The sequence below is a fragment of the Falco cherrug genome, chromosome 16 (genome assembly GCF_023634085.1).
Source record: "Falco cherrug isolate bFalChe1 chromosome 16, bFalChe1.pri, whole genome shotgun sequence".
Taxonomy (NCBI): domain Eukaryota; kingdom Metazoa; phylum Chordata; class Aves; order Falconiformes; family Falconidae; genus Falco; species Falco cherrug.
This window is the reverse complement of record NC_073712.1, coordinates 4,960,083-4,972,911: the sequence shown is the minus strand read 5'-3', so window position 1 is coordinate 4,972,911 and position 12,829 is coordinate 4,960,083. Positions and strand designations below refer to the sequence as shown.

Here is a 12,829-nt window from a genome sequence, read left to right as displayed (position 1 = left end):
GCCGATTAGAGAAGCAGATTCTCATTACTATGTTAAGAGAGGATCAATATTGCAGCCAAGCCTGAAAGCACCCTGGTCTGGTGAGGTGCTGAGCGCATCAGTTTCCCCAGTGTGAGGTTCAGCACCATCTCTGGGGAGCACAGACAACATTGCTCCAGGATGGCTTCACAGGGTCCAAGAGGTGGCAATGAGGAGGATGTTGGGACAGGACAGAGCAGCTTCTTGGCAAAAGTTGAAATTCAAACAAAACTATGCTAGATGTGGCTGGATTTTCTCATATACATACAATTACGAGTAAAAAAACCTCTCTATGTAAAAAACACTTTAAAAATATATACACCTTTTTTATTTTTCTGCAGAGTGCAAGGACTATAATATAGTACATTAATTATAAACCCAGTTTTTCAGAAGCCCCGAGAAGCCAAAAAAGTAGACCTCAAATAAACAAAAATCCAGCTTCACTTTGGGGTGCTGGTCTTTCTGTTTTTCCTCTCAATCCCATGAGCAAACTTACTGACAGGCATTATTAAAGACTCGCAAAAACAGTCCAGGAATTTCTATAGCAGCATAATCCAAAGAGATCTGCTTTCAAAGAGTCTGTGCTTCCTGCAAAGCTCGTAGTCTCAGCTAATGAGAGCTTAACCACATGTTTGTGGCAGATGAAATAGTATCATTTTGCAATTATTATCATTCAAACATTATTTATTTAACCTGCAGCCACATTATATTGACTGCAGAATTGCTGTCATTTTTACTTTTGATGGCTCTCTTATTAAGCCGAGCTTGAGGAATCGTGCTCGGTGTTCCCAGCACAGAAGACATTTTTTCCTACACACTCACCCTCTCCCCAGCCAAACCCAAGTCTCTGCATCAAAGCTGGTGACATTTGGTGCTGGCACCCCCAAACAAACAGCCATTTACAGGCCTTTTCCCATCTTTTCCTCTGCCCCACCTTCCTCTACTGATCATGTTTGGGGAATTAATCCATTCTTACCATCAATACAAAGCACCATGCACCAAGGGGTTCCAGATGCCAGAGTACAGAAAGTGAGCTTCATGCCACCTTTGCAGCCTCCCTAGCTGCTCTGAAAGCTCACGTATAAGAGCTGTAGAGGTACGGCAGCAGCTGAGGGGCTCTCTGCACCCCAGAAAGTCAAAACATGGAGCTAACAGACTGCTTCGTGCTAAAAACCCTTCTCCAAGGGAGGCTGCAGGGAAGCGGCAAGGTAGGTCACAGCCACCACCCCCAGTTCTGGGGGCAAAATAAGTACCAAGGGATGCATTTCTCAAGTTCTGAATGCCAGCAGGATTTAAAAAAAAAAAAAAAAATTATCTGCCCTCCCTCTCACTCCTAGCACTCATTCTCTCACACATCCCTCCCCTAAAGCATAGTAAGATGTATTCACACTACAGGAAATCCAATTCTCCTTCGCCTTTTTCTTTTTTCCTCTCTTTTAATTTTCCCCAAATGTAAAGAATGAAGTCATCTCTCCTCCGGTGATGAAACATCTGCCTGGAGAAGCTTGCAGTGCAATGCAACATATTTTGATCACTGCTACATCTAATTACAGAGAAGAGAAAAATCACAAAGCAGGGTTTGGAAATTTTTTTTTCCCCAAAAAACACAAGGCATCAGAAAAATAATAGACAATCAGACCAGAGGCAGCTTCCCCATCAGCCTTGAAAAACAGCACCAGAATACAGAGCCCACTTGGAAGAAAAGAAAAAAAAAAAAGGGATTTCAAAGAGTGAGATCAGGGAAAGATTAATTGCTTATGCCAAGATCCCATAGGAATCTAATCAGAATCTCAGTATCCTCAAAGCCAAAGATCACTCAAACCAGGACATGATAATAGGCCTACATGTCCATCCTTTTGGGTTCATCCACATTTATTCAAGGTCAGGTTCTTGCAAATCCCTCACACCTACTCCAATGCACAAGGAAAGGAGGGATGGTGGCGGGGGGAAAGAGACATCTGTGAGAACGTTAAGCCTCAACGACTGACTCACATTCACAAGTTTCAAGACCAACCAAATACTTGATTTCCAAGAGCCAACATGCAGAGGAAGCAAAGGCTTGCTCTCAGAATCGAGAAGCGCTGGCTTACCCTAGATAGAGGCAGTGGTACTGCTCCAGGAGGAAGCCCAGGTTCTTGTAGGGAAGGTCTGAAGGCATTCAGATCCAGCTTAAAGCAGGCAACGGCAGTGTCAGAGCCGTCAGGTTGGCCTCGAATCCTGAAAAAAGGATGCTGACAACGGGAGAGGTCTCAAAGGCACGGCAGGCATCACCACCCACATCCCCCTGATATTCAGGAGGGGCTGATTGCTTCCCTTGTTTATCTCTTTGAAAATTTCACCACGAAACGTTAGTGGGGTGCAGCCTCCAGCTGCTCTAGGATGTTGTTCTCCGCAGGAAACGGAGATGTTAGAGGTTCAAAATAAAGCCCTAATCACAACAGTTGCTATTTCCCTGTCTTGCTCTTCAGGCTCAAGGGGAGTTCGTGGCTAACCAGAAACAAACACCACCTCTAACAAGACCTCCCATGGCAAGGAACCAAACACGGACACCTGGGGAGCCTGCTCAGCTGCTTCACTGGAGACATGATGGCAGGTTGTTTGTAGCAGCTTACAGAAAGGCAGAGCAAAATAAACAGAAGGCTACCTTTCTTCCGCCCCTCTCCCCACTGAATTTCAAGGGAAAACTTGATTTCTTTCTAAACATTTCAGATTTCCAGAAGAGGAAAACAAAATGCTGTCTGTGATAAATGAAGTCTGGCAGCTGTTTGGGGCAGGTATGGCACTTGGAGCCATGGGAAACTGGCCCAAAACCTTCAGACACTGCAAAGAAACAAATGGTTGATGGGAAAGATGCCCGCAGACAGGCAGGGGGGTCCTAAATCCCTATTTTCCTTCACAGATATTTGTCGCCAGCGTTCTGCTGGCGAACTGGCCCCCATCCATTTTGCCAGCAAGCTCTCTTCTAAAACAATTGCTCAAAGGATTGTATTTGCTGCTTCTTATCCCACTTGAGCGTGAAGACACACAAGTGAACAGCAGGTGCCTGTCTCAAGTCAAACAATGCACAATGATTTAATCCAAGTCCATCTACACTTGAACAGGCTGAAATAGCTGAAGCATACAGACCTCATCCCCACCATAAGGGGGAAAAAAAAAAATAAATGGATACACTTAGAAATCATGCCTGCCACAGATGTTCTGGGCTGTTCCTGAAAGGTCACATCCCTGCACATTGTAGGCTTCCACCAAATTGTGTCTGTCAGGGAGAGAAAAATACAACCCTGGGGCTCCCAAGGATGGAATTAGTCCTCCTAATTCTCCCCTTTGGGCACACGTACGCGTGCGTGGAAGGAGCATATAGCCATCTTCGCAGAGCACTGCATACTCCCATTCCTCAAGCAGCCCAGATCTAGTGTTGACAAGGTCAAATGCAAGAAGAAAGCTCACCCAGGGCTAATGGGAGGCAGAGAGTTGGAAGATTAGTCACCATCCAGATGTCTGCATTTGCAGGGAAAAAGAAGTGCTGGAAAAAAAGCCAGCCAGCTGATGAGGGGTGGAGGACATGAGATATGCAAGATGGTGTGGGACTTAGACTCTGGTATTCAATCCCTGGCTCTGCCTCCAATCCACACAGCATCTGCTTCTCTCTGCATGCTCCCAATTCACCTCTTCGTCCCTGCCTCCTCTCTGGGCTCTGGGAGCTCTCTGGGGCTTGCAAGGGCAAGTTCTTCCAAGCACAACCAAAATCCCCGAGTCCCAAGTAGGCAGGGTCAAAGGGAGAACTAGGCATAACCCTCAGCAGGGCAGCCTTGAGAGAAAGAAAGGTTTCTCAGCTATTTCTGCTGTCTTGCAGGACACGGGAGAGTGTTCCCAAGCTGATCTGCCAGTCTATTTGGAGCATCAATGTTTGCCTAAGCAAACAGCTCGGAAAGCTCCACAAATAGCAGGAGAGTTGGCTAATTGGGAAGAAGTCAGAGAACCACAGGAAAAAAACAAAAAAAACAAAAAAACCCACACATACACACACACACGCACAGGCAGCACCAAAGGCAGCAAAGAGCATGGCTGAAGGGGTCTGGACGCCCCAAGGGCACATTTGCCCTCCATAAATTGTTATTCTTGGTCCCAGTGCCTTTGTCAACAACACTTTCTGCATATGCAAATAGGACCATACTCCTGCAATTACATGGCAATCAGAGGCAAATTACATTCTTGCTGTTTACTTTCAGTGTCCTTAATTAATCCGGTTATTAGACGATTAATGAAGCTTGTTTGGTGAAAAACTCATAGCATTTACAGCAAGAGCTCACACATGCACTCGGCTGGCATCTGGCTCTGCAAAACTGGCACGCTGGGCTGGCGGCAACAAGTCCCATCCCAACCCCCAAAGCCAGCAGAGCCAGGGTGACACTGCACCCTGCCCCACAGCTCAGAGCCTGGGTTTGCCAGCCAGCCCCCCACTCCACCGCTGCCCCACAGCGAGACGAGGCGCTTGGTCCTTCTGCTCAAGCTAACCACGCGATCTCAGCCTGCTGTACGTGCGACCACGCTGTGGAGACCCCAGCACCCGGCCAGCCCTCTCCAGGAAGGAGCATCGGGGCAATCCGGAGACACAGACCCACCCTGGCTTGTTGCTCCTCTCCAGAGGCAACAGGAATGATACCAACAGCTCCTGCCAGTACGAAAGCTGCTAGAGAAGACTCCCAGCCCCACGCAGCCACTGGTCTCCGTCTTCCTTAGCTGCCAGCCAGCTCCCAAGACACACTGCCCTCCCCAAAGGTCACCCCAACTTGTGTTTGGTTAAGCTGCTGATAATTAAGTGGCATGTTCATCTAATGATCAAATTGCTGAACCAGGAGCATGAAAGACTAAGGAGAACTAATTAAGAAGCTCATTTGCATACTCCAGAGTTTCCGGTGCATGTATGGGGTTCCCATAGCAACCAGTACAAAAGCTGGTGATGGTGTGTGGGTTTTGTTGGGTTTTAAGTGCCGTTCCTTCTTTTTGTTATCCCCAGCAGATAACAAAGGCTCTGCAAGGAAGGTGGTGTGACACCTGGCTCAGGAGGGGGATCTCTGCACAGCGAGGAGGAACACAAACGTGCTGCAAGCATATCGGGGGGCTGATCCTGCTCACGGTGCCATTGAATTCAGACACCTGGAGAGCAGGTATCTCAGGGTGGATGCACTGCCTGAGGACACACTTGAAAATAAAACCCTGACCTGATATTGCTCTATCAAAGAGGCTTTCCTGAGTCACTCCAGCCCCAGCTCCATAAGGGGCAGACAGCTCCAGAGGGAGGTTTTGCAGGGGATTGCACCAAATTTCACAGCATCCCAGCATACAAGTACCCTGCATTAGGGACTGGCTGCAGGCACACCAGGTTGCTGCTTGCAGCATCCAGGACATGTCAAGCACTGTGGGACTGGGAAAAAGCCCCCAAAGACTGCATCCCAGCATGGGCAAGAAGGAAACTGGGCATGTGCCAGTGAGGATGTCAGCTCAACTTGCAGCAGGTTTCCAGCACTGGAACGCAGTCCAGCACCATGCTCCTTTCATCATGTCACTTTTCCTAAGCACCAAGATTTTTTTTCTGCTTTGTATTTCTGGCAAGAAACCTTTGCATTTAGGTAAGAAATAAAGCCTGGGATCAGATCTGTACTCTGCAGCCAAGAAGATCAGCGTTTTAATGAATCAAATATATTCTAAACTAAATGTAACCTCTTAGCGCTCAAAAATTTTGAGCGCGACTAACTTCAAGAAAAAGCCAACAATCAAACTCATTTCAGCTCTCTCTGGCTGTGAACTGGCCACAGGCCAATCAATTATCTTGAATTTATTCGTTATTCAACTTCCCTGTAACAGCCAATTTCCAGGCTGTGAATTGTAGGTGAGCAGTTCCTCCTGCGATGGCCACACTCTCATTTCAGACCAGTTTGCAGGGAAGCAGCTTCACTGGGCTGCTTGGGAGCAACGCTTGGCCCAGGGCCATACACAGCATTACATGGACTGGAGCAAGGCGGGATGCTGTAGCTGGCACGTTCAGCAATAGACAGTGCCGGCAGGATTTGGAGGGACATAAGTTGTCTGACATCCAGCAGCAGCATTTACAGATGCAAATACAGCCCAAGCTGCAAGGAGCATCCCCCAAAGGCTGTGCAGTCCTGCCGGGCCTGGGAAGATACATTTAATTCCTCCCCATTAATTGGTTATTGTGTGGGGAGGACATATAGTGTGAGCTACGTAGCCCTGCATCAGCAAAGCGTGTTTTGTCGCAGAGACCAGATGCCTGCAATTGAAACATGAAGACCCAGCAAGCACGCAGATGTTTGCTAGGCTTGGCAGGGCGGTCTTGGGAGTGGGAGGCTGCAGGGATGAGACCTCAGCTGTTCTGCTCCAGGCTAAACTCATCCTGGCCTGCCCCCGCTTCAGCTGCCCTAGGGGCCGCAGGTTGGGGTGCAGACAGAGCAGGGCACTGGGAGAAGGATGCTGAACACCACAAACAACGCAAGAGAGGAAGCAGCGCTGGTACTCTGCACAGTCCATGCACACCCCCCACAGCTAGAGCACGTGCAGGCATGGTCAGGGCTTGTGGATACCCAAAGCTCTCACACCTCTGCTTGGAACACTGCACCTTGCTATGACCCGTGCTAATAGAGAAGGAGCCTTTCCTCTGTCCCCAGTCTACCCAGCATCCTGGAAAGATCTCCTAAACCTTCAAGCTGGAAAAAATACCCTTGCCCATCCAAAGCCTTCTCCTCCCCTAACATTGTTTTCATTTCTCCCTCCCCCCTCTTTTTTTATTCTCAATAAAAACATAATTACAGGCTTTTAAAAAAAGCAAATTATAGTGACATACTTTAATTATCTCCAAGCAATGGAGGACTAAATTACACAGTCGGGGAATCGGAGGTTACCTAAAAATAAAAGCAAGAAGCTTCATTAAATGCTAATTGCAGCTTTCGCCACTGAAGTGAAATTTCAACACAATCTGCCATTGACTCGCTGGGCCATACAAGAGAACACTGGTGTTGGGGAGAGACCCTTGCGCACACACCACACGCCTCCATCTATGGCTGCAGGCTACAGCCACAGGGACCACTTTGCCAAGGGCAAACTGGGTGGTCCAGAAGCCAGGGCTGGGGTGCCCTCCCTCTGGGGCACCCACTGTCCCCCTGAGGCCGCTCAGGGGCATCACCAGTCTTCTCAGCAGCACCGATGTGCTCATTGCAGCCCTCCATCCTCCTTGCTGCCTCCCGCAACCCAGGAAAATTAAGTTCAAGGTCTCCATTTACATCTCCAAAGCTCCAGTGGCCCAACAAGAGCCTGATGCTCTAGGCCAAAGGTTTCGGCTTGGCAGAGGGTCTTGTTGGGAGCTTTGTAGCACAGAAATGAGCTTGACTTGCTTGCTGCAGAGCTGGTACCCCACCACGTTACAAACTACATCAGCTGCCACAGGCTTTGCTGCCTTCTGCTCTAAACACAAGTCACACCTTTGCTCTGAGCAGCACTCAGCTCTCCTGGGGCCAAAAAGGGACTCTGTGGCCCTCCCTGTAGGAGAGGAGCTGGATGGAGACCTATTGGAGCAAGAAACAAGCCACTCTCTACTCCAGCCCTGTTCTTTCCATCCCCTTTCTCCAGATTTGCTTACTAAGGAGGTTTGCCATGGCTTCAACAGGAGGTTTCCAGATCTGGGTGGCAGGTGAGCAATTTTTCCCCAGCCATTGCCACAGAGGAGCAAGGGATGAGGTGGCGGGCAAAGCAAGAAACTCACAGAGAAATTATTTTGTTTTTCCATTTCCTATCGAGTTGGCTTAATTGTGCTGCTAAAGTCTGTAATTTGCCTCTCACAGAAGAGAGCTAATGACAGGTTCCACGCTGCTGCTGCTGCTCCGCACAGGGCTGGGGAGATGAGCCCACACAGAGCTCCCCGCTCCAGCCCCTAGCTGTGCCGTGGCAAGGGCAGCGGGACCCCAAAAGTTCCCACTTGTCCCTGGAGAAGGGAGCTCAGGAGAAGAGGTACAGCTTGGCAACAGCTGCCAAGGCTGACAGAAAGTTTGAGGAGGGGGGAAATACGAGCAGGCAATGGAGGGAGACAGCATCAGCCTGGGTTTGTCCCTCCAGTTCTCGGATTCCCAGAAAGTGAAAAACACACAGGTCAACCATTCAGGGAACTCAGGCAATTATTGCTATTTAAATTCAACAGCTCTTCACAGAAATAAGGGGAAAATCAGACAAGTGCTTTTAAGCTGTAAGGGAGGTGAGGAAGAGAAACAACAGCGCAGATTTTAGGACAGGTGCCTTATTTGAAAAGGCAAAAAAAAAAAAAAAAGTGTATATATACAGAGTACCAAACCCTAGGAATCTAGTATCTACAAATCAGTATTACTCTACTCTTCTGCTCAGGCGCAGGCAGCAGAACTGCCCTCAGAAATCCTAAGCAAAGCAGAAACTCAATCCTAATAGCCATCAGCTAGCTCCCAAAACTGCCCCGGCAGCATCTATCATCACCTCTCTGCAGATACTGGCACCAGAGCCTGCCCAGATCCACGTCACTCTACATCCATCTCCATTGCTTAGAGACTACTCCCTTTTAATTAGCTTTCATAATCAAATAAGTGTCTAGAATTAAACAGCACTGTATCATGAAATGCCGTATAAAATTAACCAGCCATGTTCGGAGGTCACTGCATCTGCTGCTGAAATGCACCCAGCACTAGGAAGGATATGGGTCTATTTAGCAGCACGCCATAATGGTGCCAGTAGTGTAGGTTGTAGCTGACAAAAAATGGGGCCAATTAAAATTCTGTGTTGAGACCAGTGAGGTTGGATTTGTGCAAATATTTTGCATATCTGCCTAAGAGCATCTTTATATCATTTAAGCTAAAGTCTGTAAGGAATAAGACTGAATCACTGTAAAGCACACTTACACCAAAATAAGTACCCACATGAGGACTCTTTTGATTTAACACTCCACCAGATCCATCAAGAAATCGGGGTAGCTATTTTGCTTAAGTAGGGTCTGGTACAGGAGGAGAACATGAATCTAGTCGAAACCATGTTTGAAGTTTAGCCAAGTGACTTCCCCCAACACCAAGCAAGCATCAAAAGCATCCCTTTGGGATGCGCCATCCCAGCCATCGAAGCCCAGACCCCAGCGTCCAAAGCAACAGCTTCGGAGCTGCTGTGCTTTGCTGGCTGCCAACAGCCGCAGCACCGCTCCCACTCCTGCGCACCTTTCTGCTCTAACACCCCGCAGCAGCGCAGCCCAAGCAGCTGGCAGGGTGCACTCCAGGGCCGTCTGTGTTTCTAAAGAAGCAATTTGAAGGCAGAAATGTTTGAGAACAAGGCAGACACAAAGCAGCACCTTGATTTCACGTGGAAAACGTAGCTCATTCAGCTACTGGAGCAGAGCTGTTAGATCAGTGCAGCTTTCTGCCTCCTGCCTGGGTAGGAAGCACCGACCCAAGTAGATCACCTCACTACCACATGTCTCCTCTTCCCCACACCCTGTCCAGCCCCCATGTCCACACCATGCCCTGCAGAGCTCCCTGGGCCATCAGAGGACAGATGAGCCTGAGAGATCTGCTTGGCGGCAGCAGGGTCAGTCCTCAGCCACAGCCTCTCTGGAGGACTCAGAGCATCCCTCCTCACAGGCACTGCAAGGCAAGGGAGCGGGATGCTGTAATTAAGGGAGACTCAGCCTTTTATCAGGCAGAATTTGGGGTGGAAAACAGTAGAGCAGGATCTCAGAGCTAGAAACAGCATGAGAGACATCAACCAGAGTTTGCTGGGAGCCCTCTGAACCAGGCAGCATTTCACATCTGATCCGACAGTGATGGATGCGGTGGGAACAGAGCAGTTCTTTCCTCCTGAGAAGCTCTTTTGACAAGTATGATCTTATCAAAGTTTCAAGCTTTTCATTACACTTCTTTTTTTCTTTTTTTTAACTCCTGCCTTCAAGCCGCGCTCTGTCCTCTCCACACCAGCAGGGAACAGTCACGTTTCCCGTCTGGCACTGATCAATGGCTGAAGCTCCCCTCGGTGCTCAGAGCAGCACCAAGGCCTCCCTTCCCCAGGGCAGCCCACCAGAGCAAGAGTGGAGTTATGATTGATACGCAAATAGGTCTAGAAACATGCAAAACATAAGGGTAACTTCATTCAGGCTGAAAGAAGGGAATATATATGCACCTTTGGGCCAGGAGGAACACATGCAAAGGGGTGGGGAGCCATCCCATTGCTTTCGTTGCCTGTGCCAGGTCAGGATGCCACCACCAGCTCCAGCACTTTTGCTGGGCACCTAAAGCAACAACCTGCCCAAAAGCTGGAGGCAGCCCACCTCCCTGGGGCAGGTAGCAGCATCTTCCTCTGCCTCCTTCCCACATCTCCTCTCCAAAAGACAAGCTCAGAGCATCCTCTCCTCACCCAGGAGCAAACAAGCACAACCACCCCCTTTCCAAGAGCACAGAGACACTGGCAGCAAACACACCAGACCTCCCCAGAACAGACAAGACCGAGATTCTGAACAACCACATACCTGGACCATCCCAAATGGCAGCTGGAACTAGGAAGAGGAACCCTCCCCCCAGAAAGGGCAGAGCTGCTTTTGTTGGCTGGCAACTCCCTAATTAGCCCAGATTGGTCCTGATGGGGAGGGTGGAGTTGCCTCTGAAGGTGGGGGGAAATCTCTAAATATCCCTTCCTCCCTGCTCCATCCCCCCAGCATCCCCCCACACCCTGGGAAAAAGCAAACAAGGAGGAATCAGCCCTTTGTGCCCCAGATCCTGCCCTGAGCACTGGTGCAGCGCAGGCTACAGCGCGTACCCCAGCGCACTGAGCCGGAGTGATGCTGAGCTCTGCCCTCACCAGGACCCTCATGACCTGGAGAAGAAGGACACCAAGCCCCACGCTGGCCTGATGCACTAGGCCACCCAAACCCTTCCCTGCCAGCCAAGACCAAGTCACCTCCTGGAGCCTGGAACGAACAGTCACCAAGAGACACCAAACGCTGAGTGCAAAACCATGGTCTTTTATTAGAAATCTCCTTGTATAAAAATGATCATGCTCTACACAGTCATCGAATAATTCATAAACATCCAGGCACTGAACTTTGTTTTTTTTGTGTGTGTTTTGTTTTTTGACTGGTCAGTACATAAAGCAGACATATTTCAATCCATATGGTCATCACATACATTAATTAACCACCTATAGAAATCAGCACTTTGAACACAGTCTAGGTTTTATTTCATTTTATTTTCTTGTCTGTTTTTTATTTAAATTTTATGTATTTTTATTTATTTTTCTTTTTGCAACATATAGAATTTGGTAGGATACGGGAGAGAGAGTGAAGAGGAACGGAGGAAGACAGGAACAAAAGAAAATGGAGGATTAAAAAAAAAGAAATAGAAAAAAGAGAAGGTTCTGCACAACCACAAACAACCTCACAAATTCCAGAAAAGGGAAAATGTTGGGTCTCTTTTTTTTTTTTTTTTTTGCCAAGATACAGAAAAAAACCCCAAAGATTTGCTGAAGTCCGTCACCTCTTCCCCACACTACATCCTCCCTACTCAACTGTTCCTCTTCCTCCTTGGGGAGGCATGCATTGTCACGGTGGTCGGTGGTTTATTTTTATTGTTTCTTTATGGGTTTTTTTGCTGCTGTTGATTGCCATCTTCCCCAGGAGCTCTGCCCAGTGGCCCCACCAGGAGCATGTGCCCCCCGCTGCCACCTCCCCATCCCCTCCAGCTCCCCCTCCAGCGTCCTGCCATGAGTGATGCGACTCAGCTCCCTCCTGCGTCGTGGCATCCGCAGCCTCCCTCTATGCCAGGCAGTTGTGATCGCTGGAGCTAAATTGCATGGTTGCTATAGCTGACGTAGGTCTGTTTGGTAGCCAGTGCTGGAGAGAGAGACAAACCTCACATGTATCATTAATGAGGTCCACCCTCCCTTTCTGGCTCCCATCCCATCACCCTGACCTGACCGTTTTGCCATGAGATGCTGGTGGGGATGTGACACAGAATTTGCTCATGGATCTGGCCAGCGCTGGCACTTGGGATCATTCCCTGTATGGGGCACTGAGCCATAGCAGAGGGGCTGAGCCCCACAGCAGCCCTTGGGGGCTCTCTAAAGACAGTTCATCCTGAAGAGCAACCCTGGGATGTGACACGAGTCATGGGAATGTGCTCTCAGGCTCCTTTTAACCTCCTTCTGCAGCCTCTTCCAGACAAACCAACAGGTGGTCCATGTTCCTTAGCTTGCCCCAGCCCTGCAAGAGCACAATCTGGGGTCCAAGCTGGGTGCCCTGCACCCCAGCACACCGGTCCATAGCAGCCGAGCCGCAGGGCACTGCCAATGCCGGCAGTGGGTGGCATGAAGCCAGCCAGCCTAGCTGTGTCCCTCAGCCAGGGATCCCTGTGCCCATGCTCGGGTGCTGGAGGAGCAGGCACCTACTCAAACCTGCTGCCACGTTCCAGCTTCCCCAGCCCTCGGGTCAGGGTTGAACACAGAAGGAGGGAAGCAGCAATGGCTACAAAGCCACCGCACATCCCAGACTGACACCAGGGGAGTGGCAGCAAGGCCCAGAGCCAGAAAAATGCCAGACAGCAATAAATCCTCCTGCTCCCCACAGGGCTGCACCGCTGCCTTCGGGCTTAGAGGCTGCAGAATGTCACTTGCTTTTAGCAGCAGCCACAGCTCAGGGAGAGGTGGTAGCGGCAGCTTGCAACGCCTTGGCTTGTCTCAGTGCTCCAGCCAGGCACGATGCTCTGTTGAGATCCCACCCTGGGGTCCCCAGGACCAGCAGACACACGGA

General features: G+C 49.4%; 1 protein-coding gene across 2 annotated transcripts in view; it reads right to left on the bottom strand.

The window, feature by feature from the left end:
* Window positions 1-11,026: 11,026 nt before the first annotated feature.
* The window catches only part of GRM4 (glutamate metabotropic receptor 4), a 53,717-nt gene continuing 51,914 nt past the window's right edge, over window positions 11,027-12,829 (bottom strand). For both annotated transcript variants that reach the window (XM_055728300.1, XM_055728301.1), the window contains one exon: window positions 11,027-11,914. In XM_055728300.1, the coding sequence (XP_055584275.1) occupies window positions 11,865-11,914 (50 nt within the window). In that variant the 3' untranslated portion in view covers window positions 11,027-11,864. The remainder of the gene's footprint in view (window positions 11,915-12,829) is intronic.